General features: G+C 44.8%; 1 protein-coding gene across 3 annotated transcripts in view; it reads right to left on the bottom strand.

Annotated features, from left to right (window-relative positions):
* The window catches only part of gldc (glycine dehydrogenase (decarboxylating)), a 210,993-nt gene that overhangs the window by 13,659 nt on the left and 171,833 nt on the right, over positions 1-25,501 (bottom strand). For all 3 annotated transcript variants that reach the window (XM_070888438.1, XM_070888437.1, XM_070888439.1), the window contains 3 exons: positions 24,900-25,011; positions 17,713-17,808; positions 16,525-16,697 (listed from right to left, as the gene is read on the bottom strand). In XM_070888438.1, the coding sequence (XP_070744539.1) occupies positions 16,525-16,697; positions 17,713-17,808; positions 24,900-25,011 (381 nt within the window). The remainder of the gene's footprint in view (positions 1-16,524; positions 16,698-17,712; positions 17,809-24,899; positions 25,012-25,501) is intronic.

Genomic DNA, 25,501 nt, shown 5'->3' with positions numbered 1-25,501 from the left:
CAATCAATAGTGAAAGCCTGGAAATTGAGTCAGGGGTTTTCCGAGTTAATTTAAACATAAGAATTAGGAGCAGGAGTAGGCCATTCAATAAGATCATGATCTTCAACCTCAACTCCACTTTCCCGCCCGATCCCCGTATCCTTTGATTCCCTTAATATCCAAACTGAACTTGCAGACTGGTAAATCACATCAATCCCTTTTAAGCACAGTATTTGTTTAGGGAGGGGACAGGGGTGAGGGGGGGGGGGCACTGTTTAGCTTGCATGAGGATTCAACTTTAATAGATGGTGAGAGAGCACAGATGGAGTTTTTAAGCTGGCTGTTTTTAAGATGTCACTTTCAGCTGTTTTGTCAGCACTAACTGGTTGTTAGTTGATGTACAGTAACACTTGTGTCCAAGAGAGTAAATAAATACTTTTCCCTCCACGTGCAAGCAGCAAGTATATTTTTCAGTGCTTGGACCCATATCCAGAAGCAGATGTCACCAGTCACAGCAGCTGGATAGAAAGGATCACACCAGATACATTGTCTGGGTAGGTAGCTACAGGCTAGGTGACCCATGAACCTTAAGACTCTGCTTTTGGATAGATCTCTTGGAGAGAACGACCCCAAAATTCCAGGAGACAGCTAGGAACCTCAAAGAAATGACATAAACCGCCATTTTGAGCCATGTACACCATTTCCCCAGTGAAAGAAAGCAAATAAAATCGGGGATATATAACTAAGGGTGTGACTTACAGGACTCGGACAGGGATGTTGAAGTTGTATCTAGCCTGGAAAGGCTGCGGCCGGAGTATTGTATTCAGTTTTGTCTCCACATTACAGGGTAGGGAGGTTGGAGAAGTATTGGAAGGAGGGCTATGATGCTGATCCCAGAAGTTGGAGGGCTGAGTCTTGAGGACAGATTGTCTACCCTGGGGACTTCACACTCCTGAAAATAGGGGAAGGGACTTGATAGAGGTCTTTAAAGATTTTCAAAGATATGAAAAATGTTGATGATGGAAAGTATTTCTGCCAGCCTCCATAGTTCTACCCTCCATAAACTGGAGGTCATCCAAAACTCTGCTCCCGTGTGCTAACTCGCACTAAGCCCCGCTCACCCATCTCCACTTCTCTTTCCTCCTTTAAGACGCTCCTTAAAACCTACCTCTCTGACCAAGCTATTGGTCACCTGCCTTAACAACTCCTTATATGGCTCAGTGTCAAATGTTGTTATTTTTTGGTAATGTTCCTGTGAAACGCCTCGAGACGTTTTGTTATGTTAAAGGTGCTGTATCAATATAAGTTGTTGTTGAGAGGACACAATATAAAGATCACAGTGTTGAAAGAAAATAGCAAATTTAGCCAACTTTCTTCTTGGTAGGAGCGTGGTAACATTTGTGGAACAGATTACCGGGTTTGGGGGGGGTGGGGGTTACTTGAGCTGAAAGCAGGGACAGGGTTTCAAAACAAGATTGGAAGAATGCCTAATAAGAAAGGCAATGCAGGGCTATTAGTTCCAAAATCATATAAGGAACCTGATGGGTGGTCCTGAAGGATAGGCTTGGACAACCAATCACCTGCTGTCCAAAGTGTTACAATGTATGTAACTCCGGATCAGTTTTGCAGCTTGGTGTAAGTGCTTAATGACCTGCAAGATTCAATACTGTGGGCATCGGATGCAGCACGAGAACGGTGGTTGAACCTGAGGTCAGTCAAATGTTACCAGTAATATTTAGAGGCAATCAAAGTAGGGCTGTTATTAAGTTTAACAAGAAACCACTGGTTTCACTGCAAGCCATCGGTACTGATTAGTACTGGCAATAAGCAGCGCTGTGAGGTATAAATAGAACAAGGTTCTGCTTTCAGCTAATAATTAGCTGAGATACCTTACACTAGATTTATATTAAAAAAATAAAAGTACTGCACCCAACTTCTGATTTGAAGCACTGGTATTGTTCAAGAGTTTGAACCCTGCCATTTTATTTGTGCCAAGAGATACTGTTAGAAATTTGAGTCTGCAGTCGTCCCCATAAGTAGTCTTCGAGTATTTTACTTTTAAGGAAGTTAATTCACATTGACCCGGGGACGTGAACAATAGCACCCCCTTGTGGATAGTAGTGTCTTTTGCACATTCTTAAGTCACTCACTCGGAAGGTGGACATTTGGTGAGACGAGGCCACGGCCAGAAGACAGAAATTACAACACGGAAACGGGCCAGTACTCCTAATCCCATCTGTCTGCCCTGTTCCCATATTCCTTTATCTCCAGTTTCCTATCGAACATCTTAAATGTTGATATGGCCTCCGCTTTGAACACTAACTCCGCTAGTGCATGCCACAGCCTCACAACTTCTGTGGAAAAGTTTCTCCCACTCTCTGTCCTAAATCTCATAGCACGCCTCCATCGTTCCATGACACCCCCCAACCCCGTGCAATAGAAGCAGTGTGTTTCTATCCGCCCTGTCCATGAATGTCCTGGAGTCTCCAGGAATTAAAGATTCATCTCCTGCACACTTGCTGCGAGCAACTCGAGAGAGAAAAAATCAAAGGGACATTTCAAAAAATGGCGCCTTTTCAGTTTCTTTGAATACTTTTGTTCATTAGTCACAAAAGTATTGGATGGAAAAAGAGGCTGTTTGATTGGGCGAAATGGAGAGGCAGAAATCCATGTGATGAATCCTCCAGGAATACAGCCAGCCAAAGTTGGCGAACTTAACCGTGTCCCATTCCTTCACCATTTTAAACAACTCTATAAAATTTGTATTTCCTCAAAACACTGGAGAAGTACCACCAACGCTGCCTCCTGCAAATCTACTAGCAGGATAGGCACACCAACGTCAGTGTTCTCACTCAGGTCAACATCCCCAGCATCGAAGTACTGACCACGCTCGATCAGCTCCGTTGGGCGGGCCACATCGTCTGCATGCCTGCTACGAGACTCCCACAAGCGCTCTACGTGGAGCTCCGACATGGCAAGCGAGCCCCAGGTCACCCTCAAGGACACCCTCAAAGCCTCCTTGAAAAAGTGCAACATCCCCACCAGCACCTGTTAATCCCTAGCCCAAGATTGCACAAAGTGGAGGAAAAACATCCATGATATATCGTTTTGGATACTGTTGGGGGAGATGACTCACCAGGGGAAGGCACCAGCAGCCAGGTTCATGGCACCATGGGTGGCTCTGCTGCACAGAAGGGAGGGAAAAAGAGTGGGAGAGCTATAGTGATAGGGGACTCTATTGTAAGGGGAATATATAGGAGTTTCTGCGGCCGCAACCGAGACTCCAGGATGGTATGTTGCCTCCCTGGTGCAAGGATCAAGGATGTCTCGGAGCAGCTGCAGAGCATTCTGGAGAGGGAGGGTGAACAGCCAGTTGTCGTGGTACATGTAGGTACCAACGATATAGGTAAGAAGCGGGAAGAGGTCCTACAAGCTGAATTTAGGGAGCTAGGAGTTAAATTAAAAAGTAGGACCTCAAAAGGTAGTAATCTCTGGATTGCTACCAGTGCCATGTGCTAATCAGAGTAGAGGGAGCAGGATAGTTAGATTAAATACGTGCCTTGAGCAGTGGTGCAAGAGGGAACGATTCAAATTCCTGGGACATTGGAACCAGTTCTGGGGGAAGTGGGACCTGTACAAAAGGGACGGTCTGCACTTGGGCAGGACAGGAACTGATGTCCTGGGGGTAACATTTGCTAATGCAGTTCGGGAGTGTTTAAACTAATATGGCAGGGGGATGGGAACCTATGCAGCGAGACAGGGGGAAGTAATATGGAGTCAGAAACAGATGGTAGAAAGATCAAAAGCAATAGTGGAAGGCCGAGTAAACAAAGGCAGGAAACAAAAAGGGCCACACTAAATCATAATTCTAAAAGGACAAAGGGTGTTAAAAAAACAAGCCTGAAGGCTTTGTGTCTTAATGCAAGGAGTATCCATAATAAAGTGGATGAATTAACTTGTGCAAATAGATGTTAACAGATAGGATGTGATTGGGATTACGGAGACGTGGCTCCAGGATGATGAGGGCTGGGAACTCAACATCCAAGGGTGTTCAACATTCAGGAAGGATAGAATAAAAGGAAAAGGAAGTGGGGTAGCATTGCTGGTTAAAGAGGAGATTCATGCAATAGTTAGGAAGGACATTAGCTTTGATGATGTGGAATCTATATGGGTAGAGCTGCAGCACACCAAAGGGCAAAAAACGTTAGTGGGAGTTGTGTACAGAACTCCAAACAGTCGTAGTGATGTTGGGGAGGACATCAAACAGGAAATTAGGAGTGCATGCAATAAAGGTGCAGTAGTTATCATGGGTGACTTTAATATGCATATAGATTGGGCTAACCAAACTGGAAGCAATATGGTGGAGGAGGATTTCCTGGAGTGCATAAGGGATGGTTTTCTAGACCAATATGTCGAGGAACCAACTAGGGGGGGAGGCCATCTTAGACTGGGTGTTGTGTAATGAGAGAGGACTAATTAGCAATCTCGTTGTGCGAGGCCCCTTGGGAAAGAGTGATCATAATATGGTGGAATTCTACATTAGGATGGAGAATGAAACAGTTAATTCAGAGACCATGGTCCAGAACTGAAAGAAGGGTAACTTTGAAGGTATGAGGCATGAATTGGCTAGGATGATACTTAAGGGGTTGACAGTGGATGGGCAATGGCAGACATTTAGAGACCGCATGGATGAACTACAACAATTGTACACCTGTCTGGTGTAAAAATAAAAAAAGGGAAGGTGGCTCAACCATGGCTATCAAGGGAAATCAGGGATAGTATTAAAGCCAAGGAAGTGGCATACAAATTGGCCAGAAATAGCAATGAACCCGGGGACTGGGAGAAATTTAGAACTCAGCAGGGAAAATAGATATGAGAGGAAGCTTGCAGGGAACATTAAGACGGACTGCAAAAGCTTCTATTGATATGTAAAGAGAAAAAGGTTAATGAAGACAAACATAGGTCCCCTGCAGTCAGAATCAGGGGGAGTCATAACGGGGAACAAAGAAATGGCAGACCAATTGAACAAGTACTTTGGTTCGGTATTCACTAAGGAGGACATAAACAACCTTCCGGATATAAAAGGAGTCAGCGGGTCGAGTAAGAAGGAGGAACTGAGGGAAATCCTTTAGTCGGGAAATTGTGTTGGGGAAATTGATGGGATTGAAGGCCGATAAATCCCCAGGGCCTGATGGTCTGCATCCCAGAGTACTTAAGGAGGTGGCCTTGGAAATAGCGGATGTATTGACAGTCATTTTCCAACATTCCATAGACTCTGGATCAGTTCCTATGGAGTGGAGGTTAGCCAATGTAACCCCACTTTTTAAAAAAGGAGGGAGAGAAAACAGGGAATTATAGACAGTCAGCCTGACATCGGTAGTGGGTAAAATGATGGAATCAATTATTAAGGATGTCATAGCAGTGCATTTGGTAAGAGGTGACATGATAGGTCCAAGTCAGCATGGATTTGTGAAAAGGAAATCATGCTTGACAAATCTTCTGGAATTTTTTGAGGATGTTTCCAGTAGAGTGGACAAGGAAGAACCAGCTGATGTGGTATATTTGAACTTTCACAAGGCTTTCGACAAGGTCCCACACAAGAGATTAATGTGCAAAGTTAAAGCACATGGGATTGGGGGTAGTGTGCTGACGTGGATTGAGAACTGGTTGGCAGACAGGAAGCAAAGAGTAGAAGTGAATGGGTACTTTTCAGAATGGCAGGCAGTGACTAGTGGGGTACCGCAAGGTTCTGTGCTGGGGCTCCAGCTGTTTACATTGTACATTAATGATTTAGATGAGGGGATTAAATGTAGTATCTCCAAATTTGCGGATGACACTAAGTTGGGTGGCAGTGTGAGCTGCGAGGAGGATGCTGTGAGGCTGCAGAGCGACTTGGATAGGTTAGGTGAGTGGGCAAATGCATGGCAGATGAAGTATAATGTGGATAAATGTGAGGTTATCCACTTTGGTGGTAAAAACAGGGAGACAGAGAGACATCTGAATGGTGACAGATTAGGAAAAGTGAAGGTGCAACGAGACCTGGGTGTCATGGTACATCAGTCATTGAAGGTTGGCATGCAGGTACAGCAGGCGGTTAAGAAAGCAAATGGCATGTTGGCCTTCATAGCGAGGGGATTTGAGTACAGGGGCAGGGAGGTGTTACTACAGTTGTACAGGGCCTTGGTGAGGTCACACCTGGAGTATTGTGTACAGTTTTGGTCTCCTAACTTGAGGAAGGACATTCTTGCTATTGAGAGAGTGCAGCGAAGGTTCACCAGACTGATTCCCGGGATGGCGGGCCTGACATATGAAGAAAGATCGGATCAACTGGGCTTGTATTCACTAGAGTTCAGAAGAATGACAGGGAATCTAATAGAAACGTTTAAAATTCTGACGGGTTTAGACAGGTTAGATGCAGGAAGAATGTTCCCAATGTTGGGGAAGTCCAGAACCAGGGGGCACAGTCTAAGGATAAGGGGTAAGCAATTTAGGACCGAGATGAGGAGAAACTTCTTCACCCAGAGAGTGGTGAACCTGTGGAATTCTCTACCACAGAAAGTTGTTGAGGCCAATTCACTAAATATATTCAAAAAGGAGTTAGATGTCGTCCTTACTGCTAGGGGAATCAAGGGGTATGGCGAGAAGGCAGGAATGGGGTACTGAAGTTGCATGTTCAGCCATGAACTCATTGAATGGCGGTGCAGGCTCGAAGGGCTGAATGGCCTACTCCGGCACCTATTTTCTATGTTTCTATGTTTCGTGGAAGGAGCTGAACACTTCGAGTCTCTACGCCGAGTGCAAGTTGAAACCAAACATAAACAACGGAAGGAGCGCGTGACAACCCAGGCATCTCAACCACCCATTCCTTTAACTCCTGTCTGCCCCACTTGTGACAGAGACTGTAGGTCCCACATAGGACTCATTAGTCACATGAGAACTCATTTTTAGCGTGGAAGCAAGTCTTTCTCGATTCCGAGGGACTACCAAAGAGAGATAAGATTTCCTCATTGCAGGCAGCATCTTGGTGAATGTGCACTGTACCCTCTCTATTGTCTCCATTCCTTTCCCATAATGTGTAGTCCAAAACAGTAGCTGACTGTAGTCTTACTGAGGTTCTATGTCGATTCGTCATTACATCTTGAATTTTATAGTCTGTGGGGCCGAAATTCGGTAGTGCCCCGTTTAGAGGCGGTAACCGAGGCTAGGCTGGACTTCCTGCACCCGGCACAACAGCAAAGGCACTTTTAGCCAGGTAGGAGATGCCCTCATCAATGTTCTCCCCATCTCTTATGATGGAACTGACCCCTACTAAGGTACAATTCCAAGGGAGTCAGCATCTTTCCAGTGTCAGCAGTGGCTCAGTGTGTAGCAACTCTCGACTCTGAGTCAGAAGGTTGTGGGTTCTCCAGGGACTTGAGCACATAAACCTCAGCTGACACTCCAGTGCAGGGCTGAGGGAGTGTTGCACTGTCGGAGGTGCCATCTTTCAGATGAGACGTTAAACCGAGGTCCCGTCTGCTCTCTCAGGTGAATGTAAAAGATCCCATGGCACTATTTTGAAGAAAAGCAGGGGAGTTATCCCTGGTGCCCTGGCCAATATATATTCCTTAATCAACATAACAAAAACAGATTATCTGGTCATTATCACATTGCTGTTTGTGGGAGCTTGCTGTGCACAAATTAACTGCCACATTTCCCACATTACAACAGTGACTACACTCCAAAAGCTTTGGCTGTAAAGTGTTGTGAGACTTCCAGTGGTGGTGAAAGGTGCTATATAAATGCAAGTCTTTCTTTTGCTTCACTCAAGTAGCTTTTATTAAAAATTGTAAAGCTGGATGATGAGTTGCCAGGCTGTTCCAGAGCAGGCAAACCCGATCCTGTCCACAAACACCATTCACACACACAGGAGTCAGTGGACAGCCAATTTCCTTCCCCAGTGCAGAGGTGAGCCAATTGAGGCATCCTAATTGTCACCGGCTGACATCAGCAAACAAAGCACAGACCACGTTTTTAATCTTCTTTAAGAACTAACACAGCGGTTTAGTTCCTAGGAGAACTGAAATAGGTGGAACTGCATTTCTTTACATGGGGGTAAAGGTGATGTCATACTATTTTTAGTCTCGTTCCAATGTGTGAAACCTGACAGATCTGGGGACGGCGATCTGATGAGAGCTTGAGAGAATTCACCGAGGGCGTATTGAACTGTCCAGAACCCTGCAATGCTTTTAACAAAGAAAGTGCTACTGTGCCAGCCCATGTGCTCGATAAAGCTAAAAAGCTAAACACTGCAGTTGCTGGAAAACAGAAACTGCTGAAAACACTCAGCAGGTCAGACAGCATCTGTGGAGAAACAGGTAAGTTAATGTTTCGGGGACGACTTCTCATCAACCAGGATCAATATATGAAATGTTAACTTGTCTGTTCTCTCCACAGATACTGCCTGACCCGCTGAGCATTTTCAGCATTTCCTGTTTTCTGTGGCAGATAAATCTGCGAGCTACTAATTGCCAGCCTGAATTTTAATGGCATCAAATTGCAAACTTAAAAAAAATCAAATAGATTGAACAACTGGAAAGGAAATGTAAGATATGCAGTTACAAGCGTAGTGGCGCCACCAGCAGGCTATCGCTGGTACTGTCTACAATGCAGATTTCGTCCCCTACAGGGCACAACGGACATGATTTTTGCAGTGCGACAGCTGCAGGAAAAATGCAGCCCTTATACATGGCCTTCTTCGACCGTACAAAGGTCTTTGACACTGTCAACCGCGAGGGTCTATGGAGTGTCCTCCTCAGTTTCAGATGTCCCAAAAGTTAGTCACCATCCTCCGCCTGCTCCTCGACGACACGCAGGCCGTGATCCTTACCAACGGATCCATTACAGACTTAATCCACGTCCGGACCGGGGTCAAACAGGGCTGCGTCATCGCCCCAACCCTCTTCTCAATCTTCCTCGCTGCCATGCTCCACCTTACAGTCAACAAGCACCCCGCTGGAGTGGAGCTAAACTACAGAACCAGTGAGAAGCTGTTCAACCTTTGCCGCCTCCAGGCCATGTCCAGGACCACCCCAACCTCAGTTGTCGAGCTACAGTACACGAACGATGCCTGTGTCTGTGCACATACAGAGACTAAACTCCAGGACATAGTTGATGTATTTACCGAGGTGTACGAAAGCATGAACCTTACGCTAAACATCCGTAAGACAAAGGTCCTCCACCAGCCTGTCCTCGCTGCACAGCACTGCCCCCCAGTCATCAAGATCCACAGCGTGGCCCTGGACAACGTGGACCACTTCCCTTATCTCAGGGGCCTCCTATCAACAAGAGCAGGCATTGACGACGAGATCCAACATCGCCTCCAGTGCGCCAGTGCTGCATTCGGCCGTCTGAGGAAAAGAGTGTTTGAAGATAATTCTCTCAAAACTGTCACCAAGCTCATGGTCTACAGGGCCGTAGTAATACCCACCCTCCTGTATAGCTCAGAGACATGGACCATATACAGTAGACACCTCAAATCACTGGAGAAATACCACCAACGATGCCTCCGCAATATTCTTACAAATCCCCTGGGAGGACAGATGCACCAACATTAGTGTCCTCGACCAGGCCAACATCCCCAGCATTGAAGCACTAACCACACTTCATCAGCTCCGCTGGGCAGACCACATCGTTCGCATGCCAGACACGAGACTCCTAAAGCAAGCGCTCTACTCGGAACTCATTCACGGCAAATGAGCCAAAGGTGGGCAGAGGAAACGTTACAGGGACACCCTCAAAGCCTCCCTGAAAAAGTGCAATATCCCCACTGACACCTGGGAGTCCCTGGCCAAAGACCGCCCTAAATGGGGGAAGTGCATCCGGGAGGGCGCTGAGCACCTCGAGTCTCATCGCCGAGAGCATGCAGAAATCAAGCGCAGGCAGCAGAAGGAGCGTGCGCCAAACCAGTCCCACCCTCCCCTTCCCTCAACGACTATCTGTCCCACCTGTAACTGGGACTGTAGCTCTCGTATTGGACTGTTCAGCCACCGAAGGACTCATTTTAAGAGTGGAAGCAAGTCTTCCTCGATTCCGAGGGACTGCCTATGATGATGGCTCGTACTGTAGTTCTATATTTGGTTTGATAAAGTCAAAACCGTGATCCAACAGCTCTCTGTAGTGTCACTAGCAGGCACTTAGTTGTGGTGCAATATGAATCGAAATTGACATGGGCTAAATTTTCCTGCACTGTAGTTTTAGTGAAAAAGTAGAGACAGTTGCAGAATGATAGAGTTAACGTACCATATAAAAATCTATCAAATAATTCTACCAATTTTACCACAGCTCGCTAGACAAATAATTGTTTTGCACCCCATTTATTCGATAGTAAGTATCGGTGCAAGTGAAAGTCATTTGGTTCTGTAGGTGTAGATGTAAGTAACTGCACATAATAGCAGACACAAGTCTAACATTTATTGCTTGACCTGCTTACTTTGGGGACTTTTACAATACATCAAATGGTTTCACCTTGCACTGACACTGAAGTTATGCTATATATAAATCTGGAGTCAGGGCCTGACCTGGAGGAGGAAGTCCCAATCCGTTTTGCTCCGGACTCTGACTAGGCTAGGACTCTGGGTCTATACTAAGCCATCTTACATAGTATTTACAGCACAGAAACAGGCCATTCAGCCCAACTGATCTATGCTGGTGTTTATGCTTCACACGGGCCAGCCTTCATCTCACCCTATCAACATATCCTTCGACTTCTATCTCCCTCACGTGTTTATCTAACTTCATGGATAGAGGATTGGCTAACTAACAGAAAACAAGAGTCGGGATAAATGGTTCATTCTCTGGTTGGCAACCAGTAACTAGTGGGGTGCCGCAGGGATCAGTGCTGGGACATGAACTATTTACAATCTATACTAACGACTTGGAAGAAGGGACTGAGTGTAACGTAGCCAAGTTTGCTGACAATACAAAGATGGGAGGAAAAGCAATGTGTGAGGAGGGCACAAAAAATCTGCAAAAGGACATAGGCAGGCTAAGTGAGTGGGCAAATATTTGGCAGATGGAGTATAATGTTGGAAAGTGTGAGGTTACGCACTTTCGCAGAAAAAAATCAAGAACAAGTTATTATTTAAATGGAGAAAGATTGCAAAATGCTGCAGTACAGCGGGACCTGGGGGTACTTGGGCATGAAACACAAAAGGATAGTATGCAAGTACAGCAAGTGATCAGGAAGGCCAATGGTATCTTGGCCTTTATTGCAAAGAGGATGGAGTATAAAAGCAGGGAAGTCTTGCTACAGTTATATAAAGGTATTGGTGAGGCAGTTTTGGTTTCCATATTTACGAAAGGATATACTTGTTTTGGAGGCAGTTCAGAGAAGGTTCACTACGTTGATTCCAGATTTGAGGGCATTGACTTATGAGGAAAGGTTGAGTAGGTTGGGCCTCTACTCATTGGAATTCAGAAGAATGAGGGGTGATCTTATCGAAACCTATAAGATTATGAGGGGGGCTTGACAAGGTGGATGAGGAGAGAATGTTTCCACTGATGGGGGAGACTAAAACTAGAGGGCATGATCTTAGAATAAGGGGCCGCCCATTTAAAACAGGGATGAGGAGAAATTTCTTCTTTCAGAGGGTTGTAAATCTGTGGAATACGCTGCCTCAGAGAGCTGTGGAAGCTGGGACATTGAATAAATTTAAGACAGAAATAGACAGTTTCTTAAACGATAAGGGAATAATGGGTTATGGGGAGTGGGCGGGGAAGTGGAGCCGAGTCCATGATCAGATCAGCCATGATCTTATTGAATGGCAGAGCAGGCCCGAGAGGCCGTATAGCCTACTCCTGTTCCTATTTCTTATGTTCCCCTTAAATGCATCTACGCTATTTGCTTCAACCAATCTCTGTGGTAACAAGTTCCACATTCTAACCACTCTCTAGGTAAAGAAGTTTTTCCTGAATTCCCTATTGGATTTATTGATGTCTATTTTATATTTATGATCCCTAAATCGAACTTGAGACTTAGAGCTAAAATTCTATGCTCAAACCTGGAAAAATTATTTTGAACATGTGAAAACTTCAGATTTGCCATTTTACTTCTTTTATCTAGCCTTTCAGATGAAATACCTTCTTACATAGTATTTACAGCACAGAAACAGGCCATTTGGCCCAACTGGTCCATGTTGGTGTTTTTGCTTTACACGAGCCTCCTCCCACCTTACTTCATCTAACCCTTCATCAACATATCCTTCTCCCTCAGTTATTTACCGAGCTTCTCCTTAATCTATGCTATTCAGTTCAACCACCCCCTGTGGTAGCGTGTTCTATATATTCACCACTCTGAGTAAAGAGGTTTCTCCTGAATTCCCTATTGGCTTTTTTTGTGACTATCTTATATTTATGGACCCTAGATTTGGACTACCCCACAAATGGAAACATCTTCCCTATGTCTACCCTATTGAACCCCTTTACAATTTTGAAAATTTCTACAGGTATCAGGTCACCTTTCAGTCTTTTTTCTAGAAAAGAGCACTATTTAGTCATTCCTGATAGTTGTACTATCTTAGTTCTGGTATCATCCTTCGTAAATCTTTTTTGCACTTTCCCCAGGGCTTCAATATCATTTTTGTAATTTGGAGACCAGAACTGTGCACTGTACTCCAAGTGTGGTCTAACCAGGATTCTATTTAAGTTTAACATAACTTCTCTGCTTTTTAATTCTATTCCTATAGAAATGAACCCCAGTGCTATGTTTGCGCTCATTATGGCTTTGTTAATCTGCATCGCTACTTTGTGAATCTGTACCCCCTCGGCTCCTCGATCCCATTTAGACTCTATTATCCAAATGTGGCCTCCTTATTCTTCCTACCAAAGTCCATCACCTCACACTTGTCTGTATTGAAATTAATTTGCCATTACACACCCATTCAGCAAATTTGCTAACGTCTTCTTGTACTTTTTTTTTTGCAGTATTAACTATACCCTGCAATTTGATGCTGTCCGTAAATTTAGATATGGTACTTCCGGTTCTCAAGCCCAAACCTTTTATGTAAATGGGGAACAACTGTGGCCCCAGCTCGGATCCCTGAGGAGCTTCACTTTCCACCATGAAGCAAGCCTGCTTTGTACCCATGCTACAGCGGCACTGTGAGTGCAGAGAGGAGCAGAAATCCCCATGGCCCAAAATGGAAATCAGCTGCTGTTCGGGGACATAATTTGGAGTTTCGAAATGGCAATCAGCATGCTTTTATTTTGAATTCATTAATTATCTTTCCTAGTTAACTCCCTCGTGACATTCCCTGGCCCCTTTTGGTGCCTTCCTCACTAGAATGTCCCATTCTTATTGATGCCGAGCAGTACTTTATTTTTTGAAGCATCATAGTTACAGATCAAGCTCCAAATGCCCTGTTGGTTTAATTTGTTTCACTTAGTGCACACCCCGTATCCATGCAACCTCCTTCAGCTGGTGAGCAGAGTAAGCTAGGCTCAGCACACCTCATCTCGTTTCTCGTTCTGTGAAAATCTGACTAAATAAATGTTTGCCACACCTAATTCAATGTAATGGTGACTGTTAAATCCTCTCAGGCTAAGGCACAAAAGATCTTTGCTGCAACGTGCTGGTGATGAATCAGCTAAATGGTGCATTACAGCGAAAACTGCACCCATTCAATCAACTCATTGGACAAGCCAGACACAACTCCAATCATACTACACATTACAGTCTCCGTGGCTGGAATTTTCCAGGGGGTCAGCGGGCGGGATCGATGGCAGGTCGGGTGGGAAATGTAATTTTTTTGACAGCGCGTCAAGAACCCCATTGTCAACCCGCCACCACGCATCTTTCCCAAAGTCGGGTCTGTCAGCGTTGAGCAGACCTGACAGGCAGCGACGGGGGACCCCATTAAACTCACTATCATCTAGTTGACTGATCATTAACAGGCTTTTCACCTTAACTTCACGACCACGGGAACCACGGCTGTCAATCTGAGGCGGGAGTTCAGTGGCCATTGCTCCAGCTGAATACTTGACAGCTTCAAATGTACAGTAAAAGCTCCCACCTGACAGATCATCACTTTCCTCAGCCACAAGCTGTTTCTCAGTACATTTCCAGCACAGATTCTGCAGGCTTTCCACCTTTCACTTTCCATCCACTCTCACCTCATTGGAAGAACTCTCTCACCATTGACAGAATGCTTCTGTCATCTCTACATTACCTGTCATCTGTTCCATCAACATGGGGGTCCTTTACACTATCTCACCTTAGTCCTCAGAATCCAATCACGATCAGCCCCAACACCAGCAGCACCAGGCACACCAGCAGCACCAATAACAACACCAACCATTTCGCAATCACCTGATGCTGCACACACAGCGCAACAGCACCCGACCACACTGCTGCCCGGAGGCCAGGGATGGCCTCACCATGGCCAGATTTACTTCACTTGATGCTGTACACCTTGGCTGCCACATGATGCGCCAGGTTGGTACCACCCCACACCAACACATAAAGCAATCCTACAATGCCCAAGCCATTCCTTTCACCATTGCGGGTGTATCGTTAAGTGTCACCATTCACTGCAACTCACTAAGCCACTTCCAAAGGTGCACACGAATCTGTCCGAGAAGGCAAAATGTTGAAAATAAAGGTTTCAATGTTTGACAGGACACTAAAAGAAACTTTATATGAACATTGGATAAAACACCCAGATGGCAACCCTTGTGTGTTGTTAGTTGGTATGATTGGACTAAGATGAGGGTGAGCGGTAGCTAGTGAGATGGGGAAGTGATAATGTAGATACAGAGGGCTGGGTGGAGGTGCAAGGTAAGTTGCTATGAGTAAGGATGTGAGGTTGGGAAGGCAGAGTGAGGGGGATGTGATGAGAGGCACAACAGGGTAAGGTTGAGTGTGGGTTTGCATAACATTTCGGGATCCACTGAGATCATGGAAAGGTTTGTACCACTGCAGCCTGGTCCTCCTGATGACATCCCTGCTTATGCCCTCCTGTACAATGTGCAAACAGGCTGTGTTGATGTTCTGGAGTGGTCTCTTCTGCCCATAGGAAGGGAAGAGAACCTTCCTGCATTCTGAGACTCCTTCCATAAGCAAATGGAGTGAGTCATGGGAGAGCCTCTGTGCAGTGCTTGCCAGAACACTGACAGCACAAATGTCAAAATGAATGGGGACATGATCCCTTTAAGGAAACCGGCTGATGACGTGTCATTAATTGATGTCAGCAGACCCACTTCCTCTAATTGGGCCGGGAAACGCGTTGGGCGGAGCTTAACAAGCCCTATCATCGGAAAATCATTTTAGGCAGCGGGTTGGAGCCAGCAGTGAGATCGGGACATGTCACCGACGTTGCCCCCACGGGCCCGCCGTGGTGAGGAAAATACCAGCCGATGTATTTCGCTCTGATTCAAGCTTTCTTTCATTAACCTCCACCCACATTCACTTCTCCACTCCTATTTACTTCACTTTGTTGCTCACTTCCACTGCTCCATCCGTTGACCATTACAATAAGGTTTACTGAGTTATTCAATGAGGAAAAGGATTTTCCCACCAGACTCCTGCGTATACACAGCTTTTGTATTATTTTGTTAGCTGCCCGGAGTTACTTTTTTTCTTCGAGGTTCATTGTTAAAATCAATATTTTCCTGACTTTCAAAACACTACGGGGCTGAAATTGGCCCACGCCCCGATCAAGGACAGTAACCTTCCGGACCGGGACTTTTCTTGCCCAGCACGGAAGTCCCGCCTCCAACACAGAATTGGCACGTGCACCCCTCCAAAGTGGATCGCTGTCTCCGACGCTCCGCTCGCTTGCAGGAGCGCTCCTGGAGTGGGAGTGCGGCGCTGAATCCAGTAGCCCTTCCCTTCATTTAAAAGGGGAAGGCCGCTGAGCATGCTGCAGGCCCTTTAGTGGCCAGCCACTGGGCCACCAGGGAAGCGATCGATCAGGCCAACGGCCCGGCACCTGAAACGGCATGCCGGGCTGCAAGAGTTGGCCCGATAAAATAAAATGGCGCCCTGGTGGCGGATGTCCAACAGCTTCGTGCCCCACTGGGCGCAAAGGTGTCGGCGCAGTAAGAGGCCGCGCTATCAGGACCGCCCCACAAACCTCCGGGGCAATTTCCTGGGAGGCGCAATCACCCCCCCCCCTTGCCTGGGAGAAAACTTCATTGCGCCCCATTAGCCACCCCCTCCCCTCCCCAGAGACGCTAACGGGACATGAAAGGAGCAATTCTGGCTCCTACATGTTGAAGGTCATTCTCTCTCATCTTCTCAATACTCATTCCTGCTGGCTACTCTATCCTGAAAACACAGCCTCTCATCTCTTGGACTTTTCTCTCTGTTAACTTGGCCAAAGAACTCCCTCCCTCTCACTTAAAGCAGTGAATAACGCTGATGCTTGGAACGGTTCGATAAACCACTTATGTCGACTAATGCAGTAAGTAGGAAAATGGTGGTCTGATACAGAGCGTCTTTGATATACCTTTAGATTTAATTATTACAGGCTCCTCTGGCAAAACAATCGTTGTTTTTTGACTTACCTTAAGTGGGTTTACTCGGATGTCCATTCTACCCTCCTCAATGTCTGCTATTTCTTGTCGGATGTTTATCATTGCATCACAGAATCTATCCAGTTCAGCTTTATCTTCAGATTCAGTTGGCTCAATCATTAACGTGCCAGAAACAGGCCAGGACATAGTTGGAGCATGGAATCCTGTAAGATATAAACGTACTGTAACTTCATGGGGTACAAGAAAGCCCTCATAGTCAGTTACGACCTTTGTTGCATTAAGTAGTAGAATTTCATGTACAACACGGAATTCTGTGAATCTTTGCAATTCACAAATAAATTCATATTCAGATCTCAAACTTAATTTTTGCATTATCAGTTACTATTTAGGTTAGTCACAGGATGTTACAGCACAGAAACAGGCTATTTGGCAAATTCTTTTCTCCATATGAGGCAGCTAGTCTCCCTCACTAGCTTCCCATTCCCATTATTATTCTTTTATCTCCCCAGAATCTAATTGGCACCCCATCCACCACCTTAAAAATTCACTTCCTCCACCACCGGCACACCGTGGCTGAAGTGTGTACCATCTACAAGATGCACTGCATCAATTCACCAAGGCTTCTTCGACAGCACCTTTCAAACCCGCGGCCTCTACCACCTAGAAGGACAAGGGCAGCAGGTGCCTTCCTAGACACCAACACCTCCAAGTTCCCCTCACACATCATCTTGATTGGAAATATATCGGCGTTCTTTCATTGTCGTTGGGTCAAAATCCTGGAACTCCCTCTCTAACAGCACTGTGGGAGGACCTTCACCACAAGGACTGCAGAGTTCATGAAGGTGACTCACCACCACCTTCTCGAGGGCAATTAGGGATGGACAATAAATGCTGGCCTTGCCGGTGACGCCCACATCCCATGAATGAATAAAAGACTATCCCCTTTTAAAAGACTGCTTCAATAATAGTTTCTGGCAGAGAATTCTTTTCCCAACCTCCCCTTTAATTCTTTGTGTGATTATCTTGAATTTGTGTCCTCTCGTTACCATCTCACGAACCAGTGGAAACAATCTCTCTTGTAACAGACCCTTGAAACACATTTAGCTACACATGTTGATGGTACTGATCCTATACCCACGGTGTGAGAAGCAGTAATGGACAGTAATTTCTTCAGTTTACAATTCAACCAAACAGAAATAGAAAACTAAATCTCCTTACCGTAATCTTGCAGCCTCTTGGCAACGTCCACAGCCTCAATGTTTGCCGTTTTCTTGAATGGTCGCACATCCAAGATGAATTCGTGAGCTACATAACCTGTTAAAACATAGTAAAACATTCATGATATTGAAAAGTAATTCTCCTCCAGCTTGACACTGTAGTAGCACAATGCAAAAAAAAAATCAGTATGATCACGAAGATTATCCAGTAGCAGGAAATCACATTGGCATATCCAAGAACGTACTCACTGTCACGCTTAATGGGTTTCCTGCTCCTGTGGGGTATAAGGCACTTAAAAAACTTGCAGTTTCAATGAAATGCCTTTGTTCGCTATTTTAGCCAAGGCGCTATCCCATTTAATTTTTTAAAAATTTATTTGTTCATGGGATGTGGACATCACCGGCAAAGCCAGCATTTATTGCCCATCCCTAATTGCCCTTACGAAGGTGGTGGTGAGCCGCCTTCTTGAACCGCTGTTCTTTTTGTAGCGGTTTGATACAACTGAGAGGCCATTTCAGAGGGCAGGTAAGAGTCAACCACATTGCTGTGGGTCTAGAGTCACATATAGGCCAGACCAGCTAAGGATGGCAGATTTCTTTCCCTAAAGAACATTCGTAAACCAGATGGGTTTTTAACCACAATCCAGTGAATAAATAGTTTAGTGTCTCTATTAAATTTCATAAAAACTTTTTAACTGCTCACTTTCAAGGCACTGGACTAGAATTCTTCCTGATCGGCATGCATACAGCAGAGCAACAACTAAAGACAGACTTACGTGCATGGAGCATAAATGCCACAAGAATAAAGGTGTTCGTCCCTAAAAGCTTTTAATTTTAATCCTTGTTCAATTATCACTCACATACAATAGCAGAGGAAACAGAGGAGTGCAATTCTATGAAATGATCCCACTGCAGATTTTACCATCAATGCACCAAGAAGTGCATGGTGCTGAGAAGACATATACACAGACTGTATCATATGGCTGCTTTATAGATGGAATCTGAAGTAACATTTTTGATCTTGGCCCATTAAATGGTCACAGTTTAAGAGGAACGATCTTTTTTCCCCCTCACTGCAGTCAGGCTCAGACATGAGCAATTGCTATGGGAATAAGATGCCAGAGGACTGCCTGCACCTGTGGAACTAAATACTAAGATGATTCAATTTGGGGCCAAAATTGGCCCTTTTATTAAGGCCCGTTACCATCTCTAATGCCTTTCCAACCAGGAGCAGGCCCCTCTGAAATTTCCCCCGGGCCGGTGGAGATGGAAACGAGTGTCCGCCGCTCCCTATGTTTCCGCACTGCCCAGCGCTCCGACCCATTGTCGGCCGCCGCTGACCCCTTACCGACCGGCGCGAGCCCTTTTCCGCCCCCGTGGGGAAAATTGCCCCAATGGAGCGCAGTCAACGCCACCGACAGCTTCGCCCAGCGGGAAGCTGCCAGTGGCTGGGCGGCAGGTCTGCTCTTAAAGGGGAGGGCGCACCACTACGGTCACCATTTTGTTTCAATTGTCGGCCGACTCTGCAATCGGCTGACAATGATGGCCGCTGGTTCGGCTGGGCCACCAGCAGGCAGCCCAGCACCCACTCTTGGGTGCTGGCTCAGCCGAAGCCCTCCCTGGTGGCCCAGTGGATACCAAGGAGGCCTTGCAGCATCCCTCTCCTTTAAGTGAAGGGGAGGGACGTTGATACCCGTAGTGTCACCTCTGTGTCGCGCTGACGTGCTCAGCATGGCGCTAAATGATACCGCCCGCCTTTCGCCCCGAGAGGAGTGCATTGGAATAGTCAAGTCTGGAGATAACATAAGAACATAAGAAATAGGAACAGGAGTAGGCCATACGTCCTCTCAAGCCTGCTCCGCCATTCAATAAGATCATGGCTGATCTGATCATGGACCAGGCTCCACTTCCCTGCCTGCTCCCTATAACCCCTTATCTCCTTATCGTTTAAGAAACTGTCTATTTCTGTCTTAAATGTATTCAATGTCCCAGCTTCCACAACTCTCTGAGGCAGCGAATTCCACAGATTTACAACCCTCAGAGAAGAAATTTCTCCTCATCTCTGTTTTAAATGGGCGGCCCCTTATTCTAAGATCATGCCCTCTAGTTCTGGTCTCCCCCATCAGTAGAAACATCCTCTCTGCATCCACCTTGTCAAGCCCCCACATAATCTGATACGTTTCGATAAGATCATCTTTCATTCTTCTGAATTCTAATGAGTAGAGGCCCAACCTACTCAACCTTTCCTCATAAGTCAATGCCCTCATCCCCGGAATCAATCGAGTGAACCTTCTCTGAATTGCTTCCAAAGCAAGTATATCCTTTCGTAAATATGGAAACCAAAACTGGACGCAGTATTTCAGGTGTGGCCTCACCAATACCTTATATAACTGTAGCAAGACTTCCCTGCTTTTATACTCCATCCTCTTTGCAATAAAGGCCAAGATTCCATTGGTCTTCCTGATCACTTGCTGTACCTGCATACTATCCTTTTGTGTTTCAGGTACAAGTACCCCCAGGTCCCGCTGTACTGTAGCACTGTGCAATCTTTCTCCATTTAAATAATAACTTGCTCTTTGATTTTTTTTCTGCCAAATCACACTTTCCAACATTATACTCCATCTGCCAAATTTTTGTCCACTCACTTAGCTTGTCTATGTCCTTTTTCAGATTTTTTGTGGCCTCCTCACACATTGCTTTTCCTCCCATCTTTGTATCATCAGCAAACTTGGCTACGTTACACTCAGTCCCTTCTTCCATGCCGTTAATATAGATTGTAAATAGTTGGGGTCCCACCACTGATACCTGCGACACTCCACTAGTTACTGGTTGCCAACCAGAGAATGAACCATTTATCCCGACTCTCTGTTCTCTGTTAGTTAGCCAATCCTCTATCCATGCTAATATATTACCCCCAACCCAGTGAACTTTTATCTTGTGCAGTAATCTTTTATGTGGCACCTTGTTAAATGCCTTCTGGAATTCCAAATACACCACATCCACTGGTTCCCCTTTAATCCACCCTGTTCGTTACATCCTCAAAGAACTCCAGAAAATTTGTCAAACATGACTTCCCCTTCATAAATCCATGCTGACTCTGCCTGACCGAATTTTGCTTTTCCAAATGTCCTGCTGCTGCTTCTTTAATAATGGACTCCACCGTTTTCCCAACCACAGATGTTAGGCTAACTGGTCTATTGTTTCCTGCTTTCTGTCTGCCTCCTTTTTTAAATAGGGGCGTTACATTTGCAGTTTTCCAATCTGCTTGGACCTCCCAGAATCCAGGGAATTTTGGTAAATTACAACCAATGCATCCACTATCCCTGCTGCTACTTCTCTTAAGACCCTAGGATGCAAGCCATCAGGTCCAGGAGATTTATCCACCTTTAATCCCATTATCTTACTGAGTAGCACCTCCTTAGTGATTGTGATTGTGTTAAGTTCCTCCCCCCCATAGCCCCCTAGACTATCCACTGTCAATAATATAACAACAGCATGGATGAGGGTTTCAGCAGATTAGCTGAGACATGAGCATAATATACTGGACCAGACACTCTAGGAGAGGCACTTTTATATTACAGAAGGGAAGCTACCAGGATATGGTCTCTCTCTCTCTCTCTGTCTGTCAGCTGAACTCCATACTTTAAATATCCAATGTTCCAGGGAATCTACTGCATTGTAGACCCATGAAAATGCGAGTCTACAAATGTGGCGTCAGATTAAGGAAGCCGCTTTCAATAAAGTAAACACAGATTGCACATCCTTGCATTTGCACTCTTACGATGCAATTGAGTCTTTGCACAAGCTGGAGCTGAGGGAAATGTGAAAGGGGCAGAATGACACACAGAAGTCCCTCTCTCCATATAGGACCAGCGGAAATTAGTCAGTGTGAAAATGCCCGGGACCTTCACTAGTAACACAGCAAATAACAGTCACCCAAGAATCCCCTAGAGAGGCATCATTCAGTGACAAAACAACAACGCAGACAATTTTCTTGATGACAGTCAAAATAAGAACATTGAAAATAATACAACATGCCTCAATGACTACTGACGAAACCAAGACTCACGAAATAGTTCTTCTCCATAATATTTAATGCTTTGCTACACTCGCATAATTATCCATAAGCACTAAACATAAGTTATTAAAAAAGAAACCTTAAGCCTAAAACAAATGTGAAAAGGAACATGACATGGTAAATTGGCAAATTGTGCCAACAAGACAACCCAGGCATCATAATTCACAATGTGGCTAAGCACTAAGTCACACTCTTACATGCAAGGTCACAGAACACAGTCTAAACAAGGGGAAAATATAACTTCAACTACAGATAAAAATGGACAAAAATACTTGGGAACATATAACACGATGAGAAATAAAAGCAAGGACTGGTACAATTACAAAAGAGACTTGAGTAATCAAACCATGAGCGCTTGCAACAGAAGCTAAGGGGTCAAAATTGTCGCTTTTTGCGACGCCCGTTAGTGCCTCTTAGAATCAAAGAAAATTACAACACAGGAGGCCATTTGGCCCATCACGGCCAGTTGAAAAAAAAGTTTCCCAGCCTAATCCCACCTTCCAGCACTAGGTTCGAAGCCCTGTAGGTCACAGCTCTTAAAATGCACATCCAAGTACCTTTTACGTGCGATGAGAGTTTCTGTCTCTTCCATCCTTTCAGGCAGTGAGTTCCAGACCTCCACCATCCTCTGGGTGAAGAAATGTATCCTCTAATCCTTCTCCCAACTGCTTTAAATCTATGCCACCTGGTTATTGACCCCTCTGCTAAGGGAAATAGGTCCTTCCTATCCACACTATCTAGGCCCCTTATTATTTTTTACACCTCAATTAAATCTCCCCTCAGCCTTCTCTGTTCCAAGGAAAACAACCCCAGCCTATCCAATCTTTCCTCATAACTAAAGTTTTGCAGTCCTGGCAACATCCTCGTAAATCTCCTCTGCAGCCTTTCCAGTGAAATCACATCCTTCCTGTAATGTGGTGACCAGAACTGTACGCAGTACTCTAGCTGTGGCCTAACTAGTGTTGCATGTCCGACTATCTTTAAGATGTTTACAAAAGATTTGCTAATTCAAAAATAACTTTGCCTATTTCTCTAAGACATCTTGGCTGGGGTTTGTGGTTCTACGGTATTCCGTCGATTCAGTTTAATGAGCAGAAAAAGTTGCTCCCCAGCTACTTTCTTGCCCGGCAGGCAGTCAGCCTGTCAATCTGGTCGTCTATCGGGCGGGACACTTGTTGAGACAATTTAAAAGACTTCATACAGTCATTGCCGCAGGACGTTCAGGAAACCCGTACTTCCGGGTTTCCCATCAGGAAATCCTCCCCCTGCTCGCTCCATGGCCCCGAATAAATATTGCGGCCTGTGACATTGGAAGTACCGGCAGTTATTAAGTTTGTCACTGGTGGTGAAAGCAATTTCAGGTGATGAATTAAAATCATCACAAACCACAATAAAGTTCAGTGGCACAACATTAAAAGAGTACTGACGCAAGTGTGATGTTTTTCCGACAGTGCCTTGATACCAATACAATGAATAAGTCTGGTGACAACATCAATCTCAAATATACAAAGAATACCCACTAATTAAAAATAAGTTTTCTTTGAATTCTGTAACTACTGCTGGTACACTCAGCATGAACAGTTCATTTAGACTGCACACACCAGCACATTTTTGGAAATCCCCCCTCAGCAGAAGACAAGTAAGCTATAAATCTGCTTATAAAGCAGAGAGTAACAAGAATGGGGCAAATATATAAACGTTCCTGTTCCTTTCTTGATATTAATACTTTAATAAACATATTTTGAGAATCAGAAACATTTCCTCAAAAATATGCGAATCATCCCGATTTTGCCTACGGCCTCAAAACTGATTTCAGGAAAACGAGCAGGTCAGATGCATTTTTTCCCCACTAACTCCTTAGTATACTTGAATGGTCATAACGTAGCACTAAATAATTTAAAAAAGCTTTTATCTGTTGTGTACATCTACAAAAATTGCTACCCTCGGTGTACATCTACTACCTAAATAGGAGTACATGGCGAGCCTGCTGTTTTAAGGGAAGTAAAGTGCTACTGTTGTCAATGTAATTCATGAGCACCTGTGGTTGGTGCCGCTTCTAATTTATCTTCTGGATGCCGTGAGTCCCCATGTCCTCCATGTATTTATTATCCAAATGGATGGTGTAATCTGGGTTAATTTGCAGGAAGGAAAAACAGTTTCACTTCAGAGGAAAGTACTGAAATAATTAAGGTGGCAATTCAGTTTAACAGGGAAAACAAAAACTAGGGACTCGTGGTAACTCTCGGATTTGTAGCACCTGGAGCTTGATTCGGGAATTTTCTGAAAGGCATTCCTCCATTGTAACACTTGCAGCCGCTCCCTTTGAAAATGGCTAATGAAAAAGCCGAGAGCAAGAGGGTGAGGGAGATTCCACATTTTTAAGGATGTTGAACATAATTTTAAAGAACAATGTCAGCCTGCTGTTGGTTGCTGGATATGAAGAGATAAAGGATAAAGGCATGTAAAAGATAAAGGAATGCCAGTTTACAACTTCGATCCAGCATTGTGACTCCTAACACCAGGCCAAAGAACCTTGGCCAAGGGGGAGAAAAAGTAAACGTCCTCATGGAGAGTAGTAAAATTACATAGGATATACGGCACAGAAACAGGCCGTTTGGCCCAACCAGTCCATGCCAGCGTTTTATGCTCCACTCGAGCCTCCTCCCGTCTTTCCTCATCTAAATCTACCAGCATAACACTCTATTCCCTTCTCCCTGATATGCTTGTCTAGCCTCCCCTTAAATGCATCTATACTATTCGCTTCAACCACTTCCTGTGGTAACAAGTTCCACATTCTCACCACTCTTTGGGTAAAGAAGTTTCTTCTGAAATCCTTATTGGATTTCTTGATGACTATCTTATATTGATGGTCTCTAGTTAGGTTCGTCCTCACAAGTAAAACATTCTCTCTGTATCGACTCTATCAAAACCTTTCATAATTTTAAAGACCTCTATAGGTCACCCCCTCAGCTTTCTCTTTTCAAGAAAAAAGAGACCCAGCCCGTTCATCCTTTCCTGATATATATACCCTCGCATTTCTGGTATCACCCTTGTAAGTCTGGGGCTTCAGCTAATAGCTAGCATGGTACCCGGCACTTTCATCAACTTACCCTTTGCTCCCCTGAAGACGATTTTGTAGAACGTTTCTAACCTCTTGGCCATGTAATTCGCATTTAGAATGGCAATCTCTGTAGCATGGCGAAGCCCCTTTGATCCCATCAACTGTGTGAAGAGAAACAGAATCACTTTTGGAATGCAGCATTGCTAAACTTGCAGCAGACAAGGAATTCTGGTCTTATAATTTTATTCCAAATACCAACAGACTATCGCTGCCATTTGATCATTTCTGCCCCAATCACCCTAAAAAATCCCCATTTCTAAAATCAGTCTAAACATCTTAGAAACCATCTCATGAAATTACAACATAGTGCAGTTTGAACTGCAGAATTGTGTTATAAATGTTTATTTTACATTAGTCACCTTTTAGGATCATGCCCCATTCCTGTAAGTCACCCCAATTCATCTGGCTAAATTCAGCCGATGTCACAAGATTGAGGTTCATACTGCATTTATTGCATGCATCCTACCTTCAGACCTTAGTTTAAGGGGAAAGAACAGTTGATTGAAAAACCTCAGGCATTTTATTTTTTTTTTTAAAACCAGATTTCGTTTTGCTTTCATATTGCTAGTAACAAGTGTATAGGTGCCCACA

Source organism: Pristiophorus japonicus, chromosome 1 (genome assembly GCF_044704955.1).
Source record: "Pristiophorus japonicus isolate sPriJap1 chromosome 1, sPriJap1.hap1, whole genome shotgun sequence".
Lineage (NCBI taxonomy): Eukaryota > Metazoa > Chordata > Chondrichthyes > Pristiophoridae > Pristiophorus > Pristiophorus japonicus.
This window is presented reverse-complemented; position numbering and strand designations above follow the sequence as displayed.